Here is a 21,806-nt window from a genome sequence, read left to right on the forward strand (position 1 = left end):
TACAAATGCAGGTGAATGTGAACTCTGGCCTTAAACCTCACTGTGATTACATAAGCACTTTAACTCTATGCCTTAAACCATTTTTCTGCTCCGTTTTTAATCTGTTTTTTCTTTTTCATTTTGCAGGTGTTTTTCAGTCAAAAGCGTGGGAAGTTGAAGTGAAAGATGAAGCAAATAAGACCTGTTTGTACGCCAGCATTATGTTGAACATCACAATACACTATGAAACCACGAACGGTAGCTTTGTAAGTGCATATTATCATGTAGTGTTTTTGAAGCATCTTTAAATTTACATCTACATAATAGACTTGCTTTATTTTAAAACAAAAAATAATATTTTTATTACATTTCGGAAGGTTTTACCATTCATCCCGTAGCCACTTTAATGGTACACGAATGATGGGCATTATCTAGATTTACAGGCATTAGTTTGAAATCCTTGAACATCGTGCACCGTTCTCTCAGTATCATTCATAACCTGTCTAATCCTCAAATTGATTGAATTTGGTGGTTAGCCACAGTAACATACTTTTTGCAAGAACCTGTGCAGCCTAGTTTTGTGATCTTGTACTTTTCTGTGCTGTGCCTATTCCAAGTACAAATTCAGTCACGTTAAAAACACAGCAGTCCTTAGAATCCTATGCTTCAAAGACAAACTGCCTCTTGGCGCTGTCTAGGGTGGAGAAAAAGTCACTACGAGACCCACAAAAGACCTAGTCATTGGTCTTGGCAAAGATTGTAAATATGGCCATACATTGATGTGCCATGGGCTTCTTATGCTTCCCTTTATGTTTCTCGGAACACAGGGCAGATTGCCCCTATCCTTAACCCCTTCACTTAATTTTGCCATTTGCTGGGCAGCGGGTGCTCTGGGGACCACCATTGCATCGCTGTCTCTCTGTGCAATGACAGGGAAAGGTCCAACCAAGAATGTTACTACCCTTCTTTGGTTTTTGAGCATATAAGCACAACGGGGATATTTCTACGTTGTTCTAATTGCCCCTAATTATTCTTGCTAATTCAGCCCCAACCTTGACCAAAGCGAGAAATCAAAGGGCAGCTCCAGAACATATGCATAAAGTCAGCAAAACAATGGCATCTCTTGCCGTCTTTTCCCATAATATTGTTTAGTTTGAGGTATGTAGTGGAGGGGGGTGAGGGGGGGTTGGCCTTGCGGCCCTCTGGAACAAAAGCAATAGCAGGGTTTCCCACCAGCACCCCACCACCCCGAGTTCAGAAATGTTATCCTATGGAAGGAAGAGCAAGATCTGCAAACGAGTTGAGTACATCAAATTACAGGATCAATCTCCTGGAGGTAAGGTGAGTGGGGTTCAAGGCAGCATCAACAGTAAACCACCAGCTGCACGAGGGCAGCCGGGTAAAAATTGGCATCAGAAGCCCAAAGCATTTCGATGGGGATTGGACTCTTTACAAAGGCTTCTCAAGGCCCAGGATCAATGGGTGCAGAGGTGTCTTTAGATGTTGGATTTTTCCTTAACAGAGCAGTCTCATTAGAGTGTACCTGCAAGCAGAAGCTGCAGGCGACGTCTGGGAGTCCAGGAGAGGTGAAACCACAATGGTCTCTAGCTCTGGAGGGCTTGGGAACCTTGTTGGCACTATTGGCACACTTAAACCCGGGCCAAAGGTGACTGGTGCAATGGTTGCTTCAGGTGTCTGGTTTTGGCAGTTCCAAAGGCCTCCGTCTTCTCTTTGAAGTTCTGCTGAACAAGTCCTCTGTTCATTGGAGGTCTTGTGACTCCAGAAACTAGGGAGGACTCCCTGCCTACAAAAGACCCAACTGCAGTAGGAGTCTACTTTGGGGCTGATTTCGAGTTGGGTGCTTTCTTCAGTATTCAATGGTTAGTAGCTCTTCGGTGTCCTCTTACTTCATCGGGATCTTCTCTGGTGCCAGGGGCACTCCAGAATACTGAATTTTGGGATGTTAAAGGGATGTAGGGTAGTAAAACGTCCACCTCGCAGTTAGCCCACCTTAGGGGTGGTGGCACTAGCCTGGGGGTGGTATGCCTACCTGATAAGCTGATTTTCCCGCCTGTTCAGGTGCCAAGTGTGCTCGGACGGGTGGGGGTTCTTCCTCTCCTGTGACCGGATCCACGTTTCACAGGATGTGGCTCCTCTGAAGCTAGCCATGCCAAAGAGGCTAATCTACGGTCCTCCTGTGCGAGTGGTGTCGCCCTCTTCCTGGACTGGCCTTTGTCCCGGGCCCCCTGAGAACAGTTTATCGGGTGGCAGTCTGGCAAAATCCAGTCCAAGTACACTGGAGGCTGCTAGGTTTTAAGGGGGGGGAATCTACAAGGTGCCCTCTGAGTGCATGTTTTGATTACTCCAACACTAGCATTAAGACTAGATGTTTGGTACATGGTTTAAGATGGCTTCCCTGGTCACTTGCACTAAATCAATAGGGCTGACCAGCACAGGGGCATATCCTCTCGTGCAGATATGTCCTCACATATATTAAGCACTCTGTCTTAGAGCTGTCAGGTCTGCTGTTGGGGTGATTTACAAATCCTATGCAGTGGTAGGGGACATGGCACCCATGGATGTGTGACTTGTGTTTTCTGTTTTGTCTGCACCAAGAAACACATCCTGCAGTGGCAGTTGTGCATGTGTTTGGTGAGGGCTTCCTTAGGGTAGCACAATTCGTGCTGCAGCCCGTTGCCAGGTGGGATCTATTTTCCAAAGACCATTCATTCCTTACTTTCCAGAGTCCCGTTAATTCTTTCTCAAAGTGCTTCTCTAGCTGAGCAGCCTTGACACACGCCATGACTTTAGACTGCATATTATCTTGTTTTAGTCTGCCATCCTTACATCTGCACCAGTAGCGACTCTTGGAGGGAGTGCTGCGTGGCGGGGGAGAGACCACGGGGTAGTGAACTAAGGCACACGGCCGAACCGAGGTAGGTTGATAAATAAATAAAACTAATTGCATTGCCTACGCTGCATCGCCATTTGGTGTTGCAGCATGCACAGTGTAATTCGTATTTTATTTATGTACTTACCTCGGTTCGGCTGCGTGCCGTAGCTTACTACCCTGCCCTTCCCGCCCCACAGCACTCCATCCAGGAGCCCTACTGATCTGCACTAGTACTTTGTAATTCACCCGAAAATACAGTTGCTACCAAACAACAATTATCCCACTCGTTTCTTGTGTCCTCTTTGATAGTTTAAGAATCTGCTGATGAAATCAGTTATTTTGTTGCAAGCACCTTGAACATAAGACTGCCTACGCATAGTTCAAAAGTTGCATAGACAGTTTCGTTTGTCTATATTAAGACCTTGTGAGGTGAGAATTTTAGTTGGAGTTTTTTGGTAACTCCTAACAAAATTTTAGTGCCTCAAAGCTGACAGGTTGTCATGAAGTGGCTTTCTTTGTGAGGTACATCATTTAAGTGCCCGATAAAACATTTCTTCTATACCATTGTCATTTTCAGTGGAAAAGAAGTAGATTCTTTTCTTTAAGTGAAGTGGCTTGATATGTCTCTAATGTAGACATTTTTACGGTTATCTTAGTTGTCATCGTTCTATTATCTGAATTCCCATTCCCCCAATATACTCCATCCATGAAGACTAAAGCCATATTTTGGTTTGAACGGTCTGTCGGGGTCCTGTATGCTTAAGGATGAATTTCATATATTAGTTCTAGCATTCTGCCCCTACAACACCACAGAACACTTTTATTTTTTTTATTTTTTTATATATATATTCTTTTTATTGAATTCAGGTATAACATTTGGACAAAGCTCATCAAAACCACATACATTCGCAATGATACACCAAGTGCATGTTCGAGGAGGTACAGGTATGGAAGCGGAACATCAGCCATGATATTTACATTTCCACCATGCCCAGGCGTTGTGCAACTGTTTGGTTTCTAGTCAACGGGGGTTCGCATATCCCACCCCTATATACATTCCATCTATCTCAGACCTGTGACCATTTATTGGGGCAACCTCTGACTACATATACCGTTTTCAATGTGACCATGCATCAGTCAATGTCTTTGCTCCAGTCCACTGTACTTGGCGGTTCTTGGGCCTTCCATTATCCACAGATTACACTCTTGATACTCGGGACAAACTCAAGCCATTCTCTTTTGCAAAATCAGTCCTTCGAGGCACTATCGCTTTGTGACTCCTTTTTAAGACCTGATCTAAAAATTCAAACTTCTTGCGTTCGCAGTCTTCTCCAATAGCAGAATAGTGACAAACCAATAGTTTTGGATATTTCTCTTGGCAGGCTTCCTCAGTGTGAATAATTGGCACAATTGTCACATTACTGAGACTATGTAATCAGGCTAGCAAAAACCAGACCAGTCTTTGGGTAAACCGATATTTGCACAGTAGCCGCCAGTAAAGGTCAGGAGCTCTTGGTTACATAAAAACAATATTTTAATTTCATACTCGCAATACAAAATTCTTCTATTTGTTATATAGAGACTACAGTAATAATAATAAAAAAAAGGTTTACTGAAAAGTGAGGTGTCTTCCGGAGCCTTGGTGTTTGGAACGAAAAAGCCTTTAAGAAGATATTTAACGATACAGTGCAAGTATAATGTGTTTATTTTGATTCATTTCTATACATTTCACTGAAAAAAAAGCTAAAGTGACATTTTAGTTGGGTGTTGAAATAACGTAAGGTAAAAACTAATGTTTAAAAACTGACACTATGAATATCCCCAGTTATTATTTACTGAGCATCTGCAAATTGCGCTCCAGCCATGCATGGTCTTTGTATTTACCTTATTCCAACCTCATCACTGACATAACTGATAACACAATAGTGGTACTGAGTGTACATGGGTATCCATAGCATAGAAATAGTGGAGGCAATAGTTACACTTGTTGAAAGTTATATGGGGCACAGTTTACAAATCACTAAAGTTTGAGGTTGAAGTAGTTAAACAAGGTAAAGACTGAGCACACCTCGTGGATTGTGGAGTTTTTATTGAATGTAGGTTGTGGCTTAAAAGTCCGTGTTCCCCAATAAATCTTTGAGAAAGATGATCTCTTGTCACCTGTAGCTTTAGCCTGTCAATGGATGTTTTGGCCACGTGCCCATGTTAAATAGTTGCAATACAGTGGTATGTACGCATTCTCTGTAGCAAACATTTAAAAAGTGTGGGTGTTCTTTTAATGCATTGTAGAATTAGCTATGATGGGGTGTCCCACTTAGTCGTCATTTAGCTCATATGCCATTCTGCCCATTGTGCAGTGTATTTTACTCGACTACCGAGGGTTGTCCATGGGGCCTCACAAAAGATGTATTTTCAGTGTAAATTGCATACTTTTCACTCTTGTTAAAATTGCGGGTCATGTGAAGTCTTTAAATGGGTAATTCCATTGGGGTGAACAAAAATTGTCCCCATGATTGTGTGGTGTCGTTTACGATGTCGTCGGTGATATAGTCAAAGTTTTAATTTATCGTATCATCAGTGATGCTAATGATGTAACTTAAGATGTCATGATTGATATAGTCCTGTTTTAATTAATCATGTCATGAGTGATTTAATCCCGGTTTTACTCTATCATGCCATGTGAGGTTATAAGCAGAACAAGGCAGGGTCGCAAGTTAGTTAGCTCGGTGAACTTTAACTCGTGAGACTCGATGGTGTTTGAGTTTTAAACATTAGGTGTTAGAAAAACACAAACTGTCAGTTTACTTTTTTTTTTCTTCAGTGTATATCTGAGGATTTGTTTACTAACCCACTGAGCACAGCTTTTGGCCCTTCGTAGCACTGAGTTGCCCACAGGGCTGGGTTTTTGTCCAGGCTCTGGACCCAACCCCCCTCAGGGGTAGAATACGCCCTGCTGCAATTGGCATTCAGCAGTGCGCAGCAAGGGTTGGACTGTAGGGTCTGGCCTCTAGGTATGCCCTGCGGCCAACCCCCCCTTGCAGCAGGCGGTAGATGATAGGGTGTAACTTCAAGTCTGTCCTTGCACCCCACCAAACTTCCCCTGGTTTCACGACCTTCCCCACCCTCCACAGATTTATATAATTTTGTGGTACTCCCTCAGTACCACAGTCGGTGTCCCTTCCTGGGTAGTGCTGGGCAGTGCAAGCTTCACCCTGTGAAACTTGCATGGTCCTGCGATACAACTCCTGAGGACGTACTTTGCTATCTCATGGAAGAGCAATGCTATGCCCCACAGGAGTATTTCAGTACCCGCAATATTATTTTTTTCCCCACCCCAGGGCTCCCTTCTCATGACTGGCAGTTGGTCAGGATGTCCCCACCCTGCAATGTCCTTTAATGGCGCCCGCAACATTTTGTTTCCAAGTTGTTGCCAGATCGTTCAGTCCTGTTGGACTGTAAAGGCCAATGGGAGGAAAAGCTCTCGGCCAATCTGAAATCTTCTCTTTTAAATTTATGATACTGTGAGACTCCCGCAGTACCAACCAAACAAATATACCAACTTTTGTAGCCCTTTCAAGCCCACCCTGAGCACCTCTTCAAACGCAGACTAACCAATACACCACAAATTATGAAGTGTGCTTGGAGTGAAGCTCCAACTTTCTGCCACATTTGGTGCAGTTATGTATTTTTCTCTTCTCTAAATCGCTTCCCAAAAGTTCCCCTGGGTATTAAAATGGAAAACTAGGTTTTGGAACCCCCTTCCTATTTTCTATCAGCCCCTGCTTGATGTATCACCCCAATCCTTCCCAGGAAGGAACTGGGGTGAAATTTTGTTTTTGGGAAAGTTTTGTGAAAATTTGTCAACCAGTGCCAGATTTGTTAGCAAAACAAATATGCTCTTCCTATAGAAGCTGTGATCTAACTATAATTGGACAGTGGTTAGTGTGTTTGTGTGTGTGTATCTGTACATGTTCAATCCATCTCGGGTGGTGCCCCTAAAATCTGGAACGGCATCCCAACTACCATCGGTAAAATCCCCTCGTATATCTCCTTCAAAAAGGAACTAAAAACCATAACCACAATACTTTCTGACCTAATTGCCTGGTTATGAACCCACTTGCTGATGAACGTAATGAAGTATAAAATCAAGACGCAAGCACTGTTCACTAACACTGCATTGTATCTTAATGCGTGGATCTGTTATGCTCTGATAACCCTCTGGTTCGGGTTCATACCGTATGAGACTGCAAATAAATATGTCACTGTTTATTGTGGATGATTACATTCTTATTGGATGACAAACACTCCGTGGTAGGACTATATAGTTTTTAATGTGAATGCCATTTAGATCTCTATAGTGCATGAATGTGTTAAATGGAACTAATTAAATGTTTCAGCCCTTAAGGAGTTGCCTTATGAATGGGGCAGAACACTTTGGCTGATTAGTGGTGAGTGTTCAAGAAAAGACTTTAAATGAATCGGAGGGAATGAAGTTGTTTGTATTTAGACCAAAAGTAGATTTGTTTAGAATGTTTTTTTTTTTCTTCTAAATGGAGGTAGAACAGAGGTTTTAACTTTTTGATGCTGTGATCTCCCCTGTCGTAAGTGCAAGGACCCCCCCCTCCTTACAAATTTATAGAACTTGGTCCTCATCATTGCCAACTATCGACAACCGTAAACGCCCCCATTTGACGAGGCAAATCATTTTACATTGGGGAAATACATTTAAACAGTGTTTAGCAAGCCAAAGGTCGGTGGGCATAGGGGCGTGGCTAAAACAAAGGGCCTAATTTATGAGGCATTGGCATAGGGCAGGGCCACAAGTCGTTTGCTCCGCTGCCCTACGCCAATGTGAAAGGGCGGGAATGCACTTTATTTATGGCATATGGTGCATTCTTGTCCCCGACCCTGCGTTTGAGCACAAATTGTTGCCTAATGCCAACATAGGCATTGCGTTTTTTTTTTTTTTTTTTTTTTTTTTTTTTTTTGGTGGGAAGGTGCACCTTTATACAAAAATAGAAGCCTGAGAGGGGCTTTCCTCTTTCTATGTGTGCTGCAGAACACATAGAGAAACAACAAGGAGAAATAAACACTTCACCTCGTTTCACCTGCTGTGAGGAGTCGTAAGGTTTTGGCGCTGCCCCCGGTTTAAATGGTTTTACAAATCTGGGGCAGCGTCAAAATCAATGGATGTTGTGTGGGAACACCCACTGCAAAGCATACGGAATGCCTACTTGACATAGTTTAAGGCAATGCAGCGACTTGCGCTGCTTTGTCTTACTATATATCTGAGGCCATGCAAAGCCACGCAGGGTGGCTGTCTTATAGATATGATTGATATGCTTGTTCCCCCAAAGCTTGAAAAAAAAGTGATGCTCCTGTAGTGCAAGCCTCTCATAAATCGGCCTCAAAACATTTTGTTCGTTTTTTAGGTCTTTAACCATCTATTTATTTTATTTATTTATTTTTGTGTTTTATAGAGCGCGAACATGACCCGTGAGGGTATCACAGCGCTTTACACGGTATACATTGTTGAGCAAACAAAGGATTAAGGTGCAGGGACAAACAGATCCACACGAGTGGTTGCACTCATTGTCATAGACAGAACCAAAAGCAAGGTTCCAAATGTATTTGTCGTGGGTAGCTTTTGATATGTGAGGCGGTAGTCTTAGATTAGTCCCACTCAATGAGGAGGTTCTGGGCAGACCTTAGGCGAAGAATTTACCCATGAGGAAGGTTTTCGTCTCAGTTTTGAAGCGTGCTAGAAGAGGGATTTTTCTGATGGAGGGTGGAAGAGTTCCAGATTCGTGGTGCTGCTCCGGTGAACGCCCTGTTATAAGTTCTTTTTTTTTTTTTGAAGGAGGCAGGTTGAAGCAGTAGGTTTCCGGCAGACCTGGAGTTTCTGCTTCCTCCGGATATCACTAATTTCTGTGCCAGATAAGTAGGGGAGTTTGTGTAAAGCGCCTTGTGTACAGTGCAAGCCAATTTCAACTGGATTCTGGCCTCCAGGGGGAGCCAGTTCAGCGCTTTCATGTGTGGAGAGATGTTGTCAAACTTCCTGGTACCTGTGAGTAGTCTGGCAGCTGCGTTGAGGCACGCTTTTAGAGGTGCTAAGGAGGTCTTAGGTAATCCTGTGAGGGTAGAACAGCCGTATTCCAGTCTGGAGATGACAAGTGCTTGAACTGCAGTTTTTAAGTCTGGTGCATCGATGAAAGGTTTCAGCTTCCAGAGGTAGCTCAGGTGGAATCTGGCTGCTTTGGCCATTGAGTTAATGTGGTCTCTCATATTGAGGTTACTGTCGAGGATAATGCCCAGGGATTTGGCAGAGTCCACAATGGTCGGTGTGCAATTCAGGGCTGTGATGGCCTTAATCCACATCTGTATCTCCGGGTTAGTTTTAGATGGGGAGATTAGGAGGAATTCAGGTAGCTTTTTTTTATTTTATGTGTTTTATATAGCGCTGGCTAGACCCGAAGGTATCAGAGCGCTTTACATGAAGTTCCACAAAGTTACATAAGGTAACGGGTTACATCGGTTACTAGTAGAACATTTTGAAAGAGTCTAGAAAATGAGAAAAATGGAGCGTAGAAGGGTAAGTGGGTAGGGTGAAGGGGTAGGAGGGAGAAATGACAGCAAGACAAATGAAAGTCTGCCCCAAGCCCGGCTGGGTAGGCGACAGCCTAGGAGAAAGTCCACGGCCAAGCTCCTCTTTAGCCATCAGGTTGCTCCACCGGGCATTGGACAAACAGCAAGGTCTCGGCTGTAAAATATTTAAAGAGCATAGGAAGGTGAGATAAATGGAGCGTAGGGGGGGGAGGGTGAAGGGGTAGGGAGGAGATGCGTACAAATTTCATGACCAGTTAAAAGAATATTGATTATATAATTTAAAACTGTATATTCATTATCTAATAGGATGAAAGCAATGGAAAACGGAAAGGGTATATTTAGCATGCACTGGAGGAATTTAAAAACTTGCGACGCATGAGCCATATGGAGTTAATGAAACTGGACACAGCAAAAATAGTCGGGGTGCATTCCAGTTCGCATAACCCTAAAAGCCTCCTGTATCTGCCTGAACCCCTTATTCCTGCATATTGGTAGGAGCCAATACCTTCTAGGTACATTGCAACCTGGACAGAAGAAGAAAATGTATGTAAGAATCTCTTCCTGACTCTCACAGGCAGGACAACCAGCTGGGGAGGCTTTTGTCCATTTGTTTGTAAATTCATGGACTGGCAGGCAACCCCACCTAAATTGGCCATAGTTTCCTTGTCATGTGTGGATAGACGTCCTCAAGAGCCTCAAACTGGTCTTTGAAGTTAAAAAAATTAGAAGTTAAACAGCCAGATTTTATACTCCCTTGAAGTTCAACCAGTCTAAAGTCTAAGATTTAACTAGCTCAAGGCGTGAGATGGTCTGGGATGCTTCCTCGTGGTGGGTCCATAGGTTTAGCCGGCCTAGTCTAAAGCACAGGTCTTTCATATGTGCGAACCAGGATAATTTACCCAACCCTGGGAGCTCCAGAATCGCCTGGACTCCTGACTGGTAAACTGTTAATTCAGGAGTCGCCCATAATCTGCTCCAAAAGGACAAAGGTCGCAACTCCATGTTCTCATTTATGGTTCTGAGGCCAAGGTCCATGCGTGGGGGGGGTGAGAGGAGTACTTGGTGGTAGACTCTAGTTGTCTCAAACTTATTCTCGGATCGGACCAGTGCACCTACAGGGCGGTGTCCCCAAAGTTCTGCCCCATACATAATTGTGCTCCTGATTTGAACTTTATAAAACTCGGTCAACGAGCCCAGTTGTCTAGATGTTACATTCCTATATAGTTTTGCCAGGCCCCCGGTCATCTGTGCTAGCCTCAGGCCTGCCTTTTCTTGATGCAGACACCACCCAAAGGTTTCCGTCGGCGTAATACCCCGGTTTTCAAAGACTACCACCCTCTCTAGCGGGGTACCAAGTTTCAATACTTTATTCGACAGCATTGTCATAAAAGCATTTTTCCCTATACTAAACAGAATAAATACTACGCTAAGATGAAGATCGACATTAAATACAATTAAAATATAAAATGCTGGCGAATTTTTTCAATTAAATTCATGCATTATAAAAATCAGTCACAGTACCTAGTTCATAATAAATGAAGTTAATCTTAGTTACATTTTTTCCGTCTTACATTATCAGTTGCAGTTTAAAGTGCGCATGCGAATTATCCAGGCCCATCCCAGGTATTTGGCTATAGCGATAGCAAGATTGGGGGCACAATTTGATCTTAATATTCCTAGTGCTTCTAGGTATTTCCGTACACCCATATTCCTGCAGACCGGTTTTAGCCATCTACTTCTTGGGGCGGCATATAATGGGCAGACAAACAAGAGTGTGATGTCCTCAACATGTACCTTGCAATGACAACATGTGTGTACATTGCCTGGAGACCATTTAACAGTAAAAGCATTTGAAGGTAGGGAGCCAATTCTGAACTGGAAGTACAACTTTCTATCCAGAGGTTTAGTGATCAAATCCCAGTACTGTTCACATTTGGGGGTTATTTTAGACTCAAGATACTGGGATGCCAACATAGATGGTTGATTGGAAATCAAAACAGAATTATGTACCGAGTCCCAATACATATTTTTCAATGAAGCCTTAGATGGAAAGGCAGCGGGATCTGTGATAGTCCATAGGTGGTCTAAGTGCAATTTTTGAAGCAAGTTCCTAATTTCTTTAAGCCAGGTTATTTTATGAAACCGGTCAGAGCTAATAATGTCTATGAGAGCAGATGCGTAATGGCCCAGTTCAAGAGTGGTCTTTATGCGCCTCTAATATAAAAGTGGGCGCAATCGAGCCATATCCTCGCTCTTTTTCCTCCCAAGATCATATAGGAGCTCCACCCATGCTTCCTTTGCTACATGATTTTTTGGACACTCTGCAATCCCCCCCCCCCCCCCCCCCCCCACCCCATTTTAAAATGGCCCAAAACTCTTTCTGCTGTTTGGCTGCACAAGCCTTTTTGAGGTCTAACCATTGATTTTCATCCCACAGTCTTTTTGCCCTGGCTTGGGCTTTTCTATAATCTCCCTGGCCTTCAATACTCTTTCTTTAGTCCTCCGAGCTAGGCTGAGGGTCTGTCGTGCCTTTCTGCAGGAGTGGTCATACCACCCTCCATTTCTCTGGGGGCCAGCATCCTTCCCCTGCTGAGTTTTTTTTTTTTTTTTTTGTGTTTTTTTTTTTAAAGAAAAACCCCTGTAGGTTAGCAAAAAACCTAGGATATGACTCCAATTAATTTGTTACAATTTGCTTCAATACAAAGGGCCTGCAATCTGCTGACCTCTTTGCCTACAACCTCCATTAAGTCCTGCATATCCCAGGCTTCTCCACCAGAGTTGCCCATTTAATGTGGCGGAGGTTATTAGTTGAGAGAACATCTAGTGTCATAACACCACTTTCCTGATTAGATGAGCTTTCGCCTTGATCCAGATTAAAGAGCAAGCACAATGGGTTGTGGTCGCTCTCCAATCTAGATGTCACTTTCATAGCTATTACTTTGTGCCAGTCTCTAACATCTAAAAGGATGTAGTTTATCCGACTACTTGACCTTGTATTGTCAAAGGTGTGCATACCCTGGGGGTCTGAGGAGGTGCGGCCATTTACTGCCCTCAACCCCCTAGCCAAGCACAAGCTCTTCACCTGTATTGCCACCTCTGTCCATTTCTTTACCACAGGTAAATCCAATTGAGGAACTCCCCATTTATTATCTTCCTCTAGGGACAGTTCATTATCCTCAAGACCTAGTGGTTCGAATGTAGTATTCATGTCTCCCCCCACTAGGATAGTAGTATTTGTGGGAAGATTCTCTAAATCATTATCCAATGCAACTACCACGTCAGCGGCTTTACCCTCTTGTTCCCCTGACATAGATGTTATAGAGGACCATATTTTGACCATCGGCCCATGTTATCACAATTGGGAGTAAATCACAGTTGTTAACAAGCCTCTCTTTAATGGAGCATTGTAGGGATTGGCGTACCCATGTGATTAAACCCCCTGAGGGCTGCCCTTTTGGATTCTTTTTCGCGGGGGAAAAGAAATTTAGGAAGCCCTGCCGAAAAACAGTGGTCACTGCCCAGGTTTCCTGAAGCATAACATCATGGCTGTCAATAAATTCACACCATTCGGGGGACTCTAATTTATGGTGAATTCCTGCCAGATTCCAAGAGATAAGTTTAAGGCTTGACTTCGTCAGGGTAGCCCTCCCTTGTATAGGTGTTACATGCAAGGAGTGAGTCAAAGGGGATGGGGGGCTACTTTCCCCATTACATACAATGGTGCAGGGAATCTGTATCAAATGCCCTACAATACTAGACGATTCCTCACTAGAACTAGATGTATTACCATTGCTACAATTTGTTTCGATAAGCTTTACAGCGACATCTGTTCCCTGCTCTTGAATCTCTGCAGTGTTATCCTTTTCTGTGGTCGTCCGCCCTTTCAGTCAATCACTCTCATTAAGACCAGAAAGGGCAGAGAACCTATTTTCCATCGGAATGTCCCAATTGTTTCTTATATCAAGGGGTTTACCTTTTTTTAACACTGGGTTCCATTTAGTTTTAAGCACTGTTGGGTTTAGAGTATTCCCCCCTTTTTTTTGTATAGAAAAAGCCTAGCGTTAACGGAACTATTTCTGTGGATCTGCGCTGGGGGGTATATATTTGCTAGAATATTTGGCAGCACTTCAGGATCAGAAAGGTGTAACACCACACAATCCCCCTTAAACTTTTTAGTGCCACCCCCGATCCATTCTACTCTTCTAGCTTTCACTACTTCTTGTGCCAGCTGGTCCATACCTCCCGGGGTAAAGGCCATATTCCTTGATAACCAATGGAGTGATTTATTTAACAGGGAAGGTGCATTCTCTACTTGCCCAGGTTCCAAGTGGGGAACATTTGCCAAGACCAGTATCAAGGGAGATGCCTCCACAATTAATTCTACAGGCCCCTTCTCTACATTAAAATCTACCATTCTGTCCTTTTGACTCAGCCCTTCAGAATCACCAATATTGATATCTAAACCCCTGGAGCCCCCCCTCCCTAGATCGGTAGTCACCATGGGGATCAGGGGAGTATTTTCCAATAATTCTAACCTGGGGGCAGTCTGGGTATTTTTAGATACAACTATAAGTGTTTTCTGTTTAGGAGTGATCGCTTTTACTTCTATTGATTTTTGCAGAAGACCCTCCCCAGCCTATTCACCTCTTCCGTGAGCTGGTCTATTTTACTTAGGAGAGGCTTAGTTATAGTTTTAATCTTACTATCTAGGGCATTTAACAATTTCTTAAATTGGTCATCGTCCAAGAGAAACTTCCCTCCAGAACTTCCCCTTATATCTTCACCAATATTTTCCAGGGGGGATACATCTGGGCGCTTTTTACTTGAACGAAGTCCGCCCCGTTTTGATATGCTCTTTCCCCCTCCCTTAACTGCTCTTGGTGCTGGGACCGGTACTGGGGGCTCTTCTAGCAGTATTATTTCTTCATCAGGTATGCTCTCAGGAACTGAGTCAGCAATAGCTACTAGAAGCTGAGTTAGTGGATTATTCTCCGGTGTCTGAAATACCTCGTTGCTAATGTCAAAAGCAGGAGTAGGTAGGGGCGTGTTATCAAGTGGCAGTTCTGGTGAAAGGCTCAACCCCAGTGATCTCCTGTCATTGTTAATTTTTGCAACCTTCTGGACCATATAGGTGTCAATGGTGTTGACAGGGATAGTCGATTTTACTTTAGACATATTGAAAGTCAGCTTTGAAAATAACGCCTAAGTAGTTCCGTGTTATGCGGAACACAGGGTGGTTTATCGGCAACTGCAGCTAGAATATAGGGAATGAAGACTTACTGGAAAATATTGGGCAGAGTTCAGGGCCCTGTCCCTTCCTGCCGATGAGGGCCATAGAGGGCCCGCCCTTTGCCCGGGCGTCCCGCGAAGCGGGGTGCAGCGCTGCTTTTGGGCGCCCGCTGGCGCGGTGTCAGAGCGCGCCGCCGCGTAGGCTGCCGGGAATTGTAGTCCCGGAGCGGCGGCGCGAGTTGTCAGCGTTTGAATGACTCGTGGCGGCGTGCACTCGGGTGAATGGCTGCCCCTGTATGACTCCTGGCGGCGGTGGCGGCGTCTCTCAGGTAAGTGGCGGCTTTCCTCTGCTCGTAGCGGGGTACCATTTAGGGTGGGGTTAGGGCGAGAAGTTTTACTAGGATTAAATACCATATACTTGTTTTTTGAAGTATTAATCTCTAGCATGTGTCATTTCAGAATATAGAAAAGGAGTCTAAAATTCTTTGGATACCCATGGGCGATTTGGAAAGTAACAAGGTGTCGTCCGCAAACCTCATTGCTGGCACCTTGTCACAGGCAAGCTTTGGAGCATCCATGTTGATGACTTTGTTTAGTAGTTCCACCAGAGCATTAATATAGAGACAGAGGAGTGTGGGGGCCAAGACACACCCCTGTCTTACACCCTATTCACTGGGAAGTCTGAAGTAAATTCCCCGTGTTTCCCGTATCTAACATGAGCAAAATTTCCAGTGTGCAATCACTTAATCAGGGTGAGCAGAGTGAAATGCCCAGTTCCTCCAAAACTAACCAAAGTTTGTGACTAGGTACCAAATTGAACAATGATTTTAAGATCCACAAAGATCAAATACAGGCTCCCACCCTCTATTGTCAGTCTTCCAATATAGCAATTGGAGCCTGAAGATTTGGTCAATAGTAGAGCTGTTTTTACGGAATCCTGCCTGATAGGCACTCAGTCTCGCGCTCGTCTATCCAGGTCTGAAGGTGGTCTAGAATAATCCTGGCAAACAGCTTTTGAGTTATATTAATCCGGTTTATAAAATGGGTAGCTTAAATGAAAGATAAATGTATTCAATGGGAGATGCACTTTAGTAGATTATTAAACCTCTAATATTTAATGCACTGTAGAGGTCTGTGTGTAACCAGATGGGCACCGAATTAAATTGGCGCAGTGGAGAATAGCGACTTGTCTATTTTTAAATCTGAGGTCATAGCCTGTGACAAAGCACAGTGAATGTGCAAGTCGTTATTTTATACGTTCATTGCACACATTATAATGTAGACTGCTACAAACTGTGCAAATAGTTTTAGGATAAAATGTAACTTCCAAAATGTAGATTTGAGTAATATAAGAAAATTCATGCACTTTTTTTTTTTTTTTTTCTTTTGCATACTTGTCCCTTCAACACCTCCCCAGGGGTACTAAGCCCTGTGTAAATACAGTTCTGGTTAAAAGCATACACTTCATAGCCCAGTTAACTCTTTCCACCACCATGCAAAAAAACCACATCCTTCCATCACAATACCTGTAGTGATTAAAGCAATTGCATACTCCCAAGCACCCTTTTCATTTGCAGATTAACTCCTAGCGCACATTTGCATGTCATGCAGGCACCCTGGCAGGAAGACTTAATGGAAGAGGCATGGTAAAACAATTTTAAGTAACAGGACACGAGACTCCATTTGACTTCAGCTAGAGCATTTTAATGATTGGAATGAAAGGTCTGGGCCGTTGTCTTTGTCCAAAAGGAAAAGCACATTTTGTATTCCCGGCAGAAGTGCGGCCTGGAAATGCGCGACCCCCTTCCCAGACTCCATGGCGCCCCTGGGGGTCGCGCCTCAGATTGAAGACCGCTGTTCTAAAATAACATGCAAATGACACAAACCAAAAAATTATGAAGACTAATTGATATTGAGGAAATTGCCGGTAGTCCTAGATTTTTTTTGTAGCCTGTTTCCATTTACCAAAAACACAGCAGAAGTGTATTTTATGGATACCAGCAAATATCTGGTGTTTATAGTTAAATTTACAGGTAATTGTATTTCATTGCGTGTATCAAGAGGGAGATTGAGGACCAGATAGCTAGTCCAGATCCCCGGTTTATATGTAGATTAATCAAAAAGAGACTAGCTATGGGTTGGGGTGGTATGATGTTTACATTGTAAAGATCATGGTGACTCAGGTAAGTTTTGTTGGTCAGGGGTGGCACCCATTGGGCGTGTAGACACATAGTCCACACTACACACCCACTAGTTTTAATCACACCTACACCCATTTTAATTGTCCTGAGGAAAGCCAGCATATCAATAAGGCACTGGCTGAAACATGTTGACACTCTAAAGGACGTGAGAGGTCGTAACTCGCCTCTTACGTCCCATAGCCTTATTTTTAACCGCTGACGGAGGCCCTATTAATAAAGTCTTTGACCCTCCGGGTACAGGGACCCCCGCCAAGCTGTTTTAAACTCACCTTCTTAACATCCCTCACCGCACACACAGTGACATACCTGCTCCGCTGTATTCAGGCATCGTAGCACACCCGGGACACGCTAGGTGTCACTGGGTGGGCCCGATGATGAAGCATGCCACCAACTAGGTTGGTGGGTGAGGGCTTTCTTAAGACACCCAATGGGTGCCACCCCTGACCAACAAAACTTACCTGAGTCACCATGATCTTTACAATGTAAACATCATACCACCCCAACCCATAGCTAGTCTCTTTTTGATTAATCTACAATTGTATTTCATTGCCATTTGTTACCGGACTTCAGTAAAATTTGTTTTCATTGCAGAATAATGCAACTCTTGTGAGTCCCAGGGAAGTGAAACATAATGGAAGCAGATGTGGAACTGCTACTCTTGCTCCGCTACTCTTTGTAGATTTGGGCCGTGGTCACACATGGAGCTTAAATTTTACACGAAGTAATTCCAGTTACGAGGGAAACGTGATTACCTTCACATACAACACTACTGATGCTGAGCTGTTTCCTGATGGCAAGCCAAACGGTAATTCATCCAGTTATTTCGAATGTTTTAAAGTTTCTCTTGTATTTTAATTGTTTCTGGGGGAATTGCTTTATGCATTCAAGCATCATACTTATTTGCATGTACTCTGAACAGACATGACTTAGGAATGTATTTATAATGAATGTTGGGCTGTATTGCTGATCCACCCTTGTTTTATAGCAAATCATACTCTTCAGTTGTAGGTTTGTGAAGGATAGAAGATAAATGGATAACACCTAGCTAATGTATATACATATTTGTGTTATCCTTTCGAATTATATTTGGTTTCATATCTCTGTAATTATCAGTGATCGCACCCCATGGTCCCACATAGAACTTGACCTCAGCACTGAGTGCACATCTGCTCCAGAGGTACTTTGGTCTTGTTCTACCCTGGTGTCCACAGTGGAGTTGCTGGATTTTATGATCCATAGGTCACTCCCTCTGTTTAAATAAATTTTTACAATGTCTGCTTGAGCAAATATTAGCCACTGGTAATCCCTCAAGACTCATTCTAATCCATTGTTATTTTGCACACCGTTGTATACTTTAGTGTACCACCCTAAGTGGGACTGGTATGCCCAGATGTTAGTCATGTGCACACTGTTACTGTAACCAAGCTTTTCCTGTCTGAGCCCTTACTAGGGCGAAACTGGTCCTGGGTTGCTTGTGTTCCAGTTCAGGACCTGACAGTTCGCGCTGAACTGTTTGCATTGGACTAGGATCAAGACTGACCCATTCCCTTGCCTCTCAGGCTGAAAACACCACTTTGCTGCCTCTACGGACTCATGTGGGAAGTCTGCCCACCATATGAAGCTGCTTGTAGTCGGGGGGGGAGGCAAGGAGTGTGCTATGGCCAGCCAAGGCTTTGGACTCGCTTTGTAGTGTGTGGGTTTTCTTCATGTCACTGTTCGAGATAAACCCATAAGCTAGTCCAGGCCAACAGACTTGAGAAATATGCCTTTAGGCACATGCCACAAGAAGAGCTAGGGCAATCTCTAGGCATAGAAGAACACAGACTCCTTAAAGACTCTCAAAACTGAGGTCTGCTGCCTCTCTGACAACCCGGAGAACGTTGACTAATTGATTATATTTAATGTCCCAAAAGCTTTTGCCGGAATGAGCATTTGTGCTGTTACTCTTTTTTGATTTATTCTTTAAAGCCTACTAATGAATTTTCCAATCTGTTCCCCAAATTATGTATACTTTTACAATTATATAATTATTTGAACTCAAATGTTTGAAATTATGTGATGACAGTGGGCCAAAAATGACTCCTTTTAGCCAAAATAGTCCTGATGATGGTCTCTCGTACTAGGTATGTTGGAGACTAAAATATCGACGGGGCTGCCACTTCTTTTCTATAAGCAGTTTTTTATTTTGTTTTTGATCCAGATCTGTGAATCGTCTGTTCTTCACAAAGGACTGATTCCTTAAGCAAAGAGTTGACTTGTCATAAATGTATTCCCTGTCTGGATTTATTTCAATTCACTCCTTTCAGACACGATGGTTTTGCATGCTATGTACACCATGTTCAGTTTTCAATCATAAAGTAACATTTTCAAGTATAATTCTATAAGCCCCGTAATATTGTAATGCTTTGACTCATTTAATTGCAATGTACGATTGCTATGTCTGAAAAGGTAACTTCTAGATTCAAACACAAAGAGATAACGGACGGAGCGCTGCAACTTTTCAGATGCTCACCCCTAGTCACAGATCTGGGTTGAATTCATCGTTCTTTAGCTCACTTCGCCACCCCAGTTCAGTTGAGGGGTGTTACCCCGAAACCGGTCCCAGAATGCTTGTTTCCAGTCCAGGGAAGATCTGGTTTGGCAGTTCGTGCTGGACTGTTCCAATGAGGCACAGGGTCAAGACTGATTTGCATTTTTAGCTGGGTCCGAACTGGGGCGGCGAAGTGAGCAAAAGAACGATGATGGCATTAACCCAGATCTGTGACTGGTGGGTGAGTGTCTGAAATGTTTCAGTGCTCTGTCCATCTCCTGGTTTACCTTTTTGGGACATTAAATATACTCCAATTGGTCAACCTTCATAAATTATCCTCTTGTTGGGCCTTTACTTGACTGTCAGATAACCAAGCCCACAAAGTTATTGATTGCACTTTTCAATTTTATTCCCAACACTTGGGAATGTCCTATACAATGGACACAAACAGGGTTTAGATACCTCCTGTATCCAAATCACCACCAACTTAAAGGATTTCAAGCGGCATAACCAGAGTAGAATACTCCATGAATATCGACTGGATTACCACTGATGAAAGCTCCCATTTTGGTTCTTGGGTCTTGTCTTACCTCATTGTACAGAGATTGCTCGCCCCAAGTTCGTATGTGCTAGGAAACGCACCATGTGAGGTACACTATAGCTTCCATGCCAGGGGCTGATACAGAAACTACAACACCTCGGGATTGGGGGGCGGGGGGGGGGGGGGGGGGATGGGGGACTTCTTAGGATTGCACTCGGGATACTAACAAGGAGGAGTGGAAAGGGGGGGGGGGGGGTGTAACCCTACCGGACTTAATGTTGTGTTACTGGCCATCTCAGCTGATCACTGTAAATGACTGTCCCCATCAATGACCGCTCATGTTGCGTGGTGAGTGCTGGCGCCAGGAGTTACTTGAATGTATTGTATGGCGGTCGCTCTACGTCAAAACACGACTCTCCTCAACTGCAATGTTTAATATTTGTCAGAAAGACACTAAAGTGACAGGGTAGTGGGGCAGAGTCCTACCATAAGCACCCACATGAGACTCCACCTGGAAACTGAGGATTTTGCAAGTGGGTTTTGAAATGTATCTCAAAAATAGGTGACTATTGGAGCCCAGAGGGGTTCTGCTGTTGTCCTCTGAACTGCAGCACCAATTCAAACTGGCTTATTCTAGTAGTTTAAACACCTGTAATTGAATGATGCCCTGGACATGTACAAACTTAATCCAAATGATGTGACAGACCAAGTATTCTACTCTTCCTACCCCCCCCCCCCCTTTGAGTGTAGGGTCCTCATGGTAAACTTTCAATATTGCATATTAAAGAAGGATAATTTAAATCTCACTACCTGTAGGGCGTGGTCTTTCAGTCTACAATGCCTGGGGTTGTCCACAGAAGCACAGCAATGTTTGGAATGAGTGGAAAGAGACCCGGGATGCTACGTATGTATGTCGCAGATATATAAAGCGCAGTAGGGTCCACTCGGGGACAGAATTCTGCTTGCTCACACTTCTGGGAGAGTCGGTTAGAAGGAATTCCAATGCTATCCCTCGACTCTATTAAATTCTCTGTATTTTCAGCTGTCTCTGTGCCCACCACCTCGTCCTAAATAGTGCTACAGGTCAAGGTTACGCATAACTTGTAGTTCCAAGCAGATTTCCTCTTACAGGTGTTCTTGTAGATGTCATGGAGATCGCTTTATCTTCCCAAAGGTCTGGTTTCACAACTTGGACTGGAAGGTATTTCCAACTTTGACAGATTCTTCTGCAAGAATCTCCTCTGTTGAAATCAACCCTTTTCACAAGTTTCTCATTGGGGTGCAAATAAGCTCAATATTCCATTGCCGGATACAACCGCCACCTCAGTAGTGATTGTATTGAAACTTTTCACAAAATTAATATTAAAGATCTTTTTCAGGTCCTGTTCTCTGAGACCACAAAGCATTTTGTACACCATATTCATCAACACTTAAGAAAAAATGCAGGCATCTGATAATCCTTTATTCCCCAAGATGAATCCTCCACCTAGTTTTGTGGTTGTATCTGCTGCAAAGAGATTATGCCACTGCCCTGCCATCCACTGTCCCTCCAGCCAAAGATAGTAAAAAGTTTGATTAATAGGTAAGATAAGTGTGCAGCACATCTGCTACCACAATGAAAGCATAGTGCCACAGCCCTTCTAGACGGGTGTACTAGGTGTCTCTTGGACTTCCTCCAATAGTTTTCAACTAACTTGCCTAGGTAAACCTGTGATTATTTCAGGGAAATAATCAACAAAGGCATAATTATGGTCAACCAAGTCATCAGAGGTGGCTGCAAGCACTTCCATCCTTGATGGGAACACTTACGTTTTCATGAAGGAGTGG

At 43.6% G+C, this 21,806-nt stretch overlaps 1 protein-coding gene across 2 annotated transcripts in view; it reads left to right on the forward strand.

The window, feature by feature from the left end:
• Positions 1-21,806, forward strand: part of LAMP2 (lysosome associated membrane protein 2) — a 434,546-nt gene that overhangs the window by 37,500 nt on the left and 375,240 nt on the right. For both annotated transcript variants that reach the window (XM_086918517.1, XM_086918518.1), the window contains exons 2-3: positions 127-245; positions 17,500-17,713. In XM_086918517.1, the coding sequence (XP_086774643.1) occupies positions 127-245; positions 17,500-17,713 (333 nt within the window). The remainder of the gene's footprint in view (positions 1-126; positions 246-17,499; positions 17,714-21,806) is intronic.

Source organism: Lissotriton vulgaris, chromosome 4_1 (assembly GCF_964263255.1).
Source record: "Lissotriton vulgaris chromosome 4_1, aLisVul1.2, whole genome shotgun sequence".
Taxonomy (NCBI): domain Eukaryota; kingdom Metazoa; phylum Chordata; class Amphibia; order Caudata; family Salamandridae; genus Lissotriton; species Lissotriton vulgaris.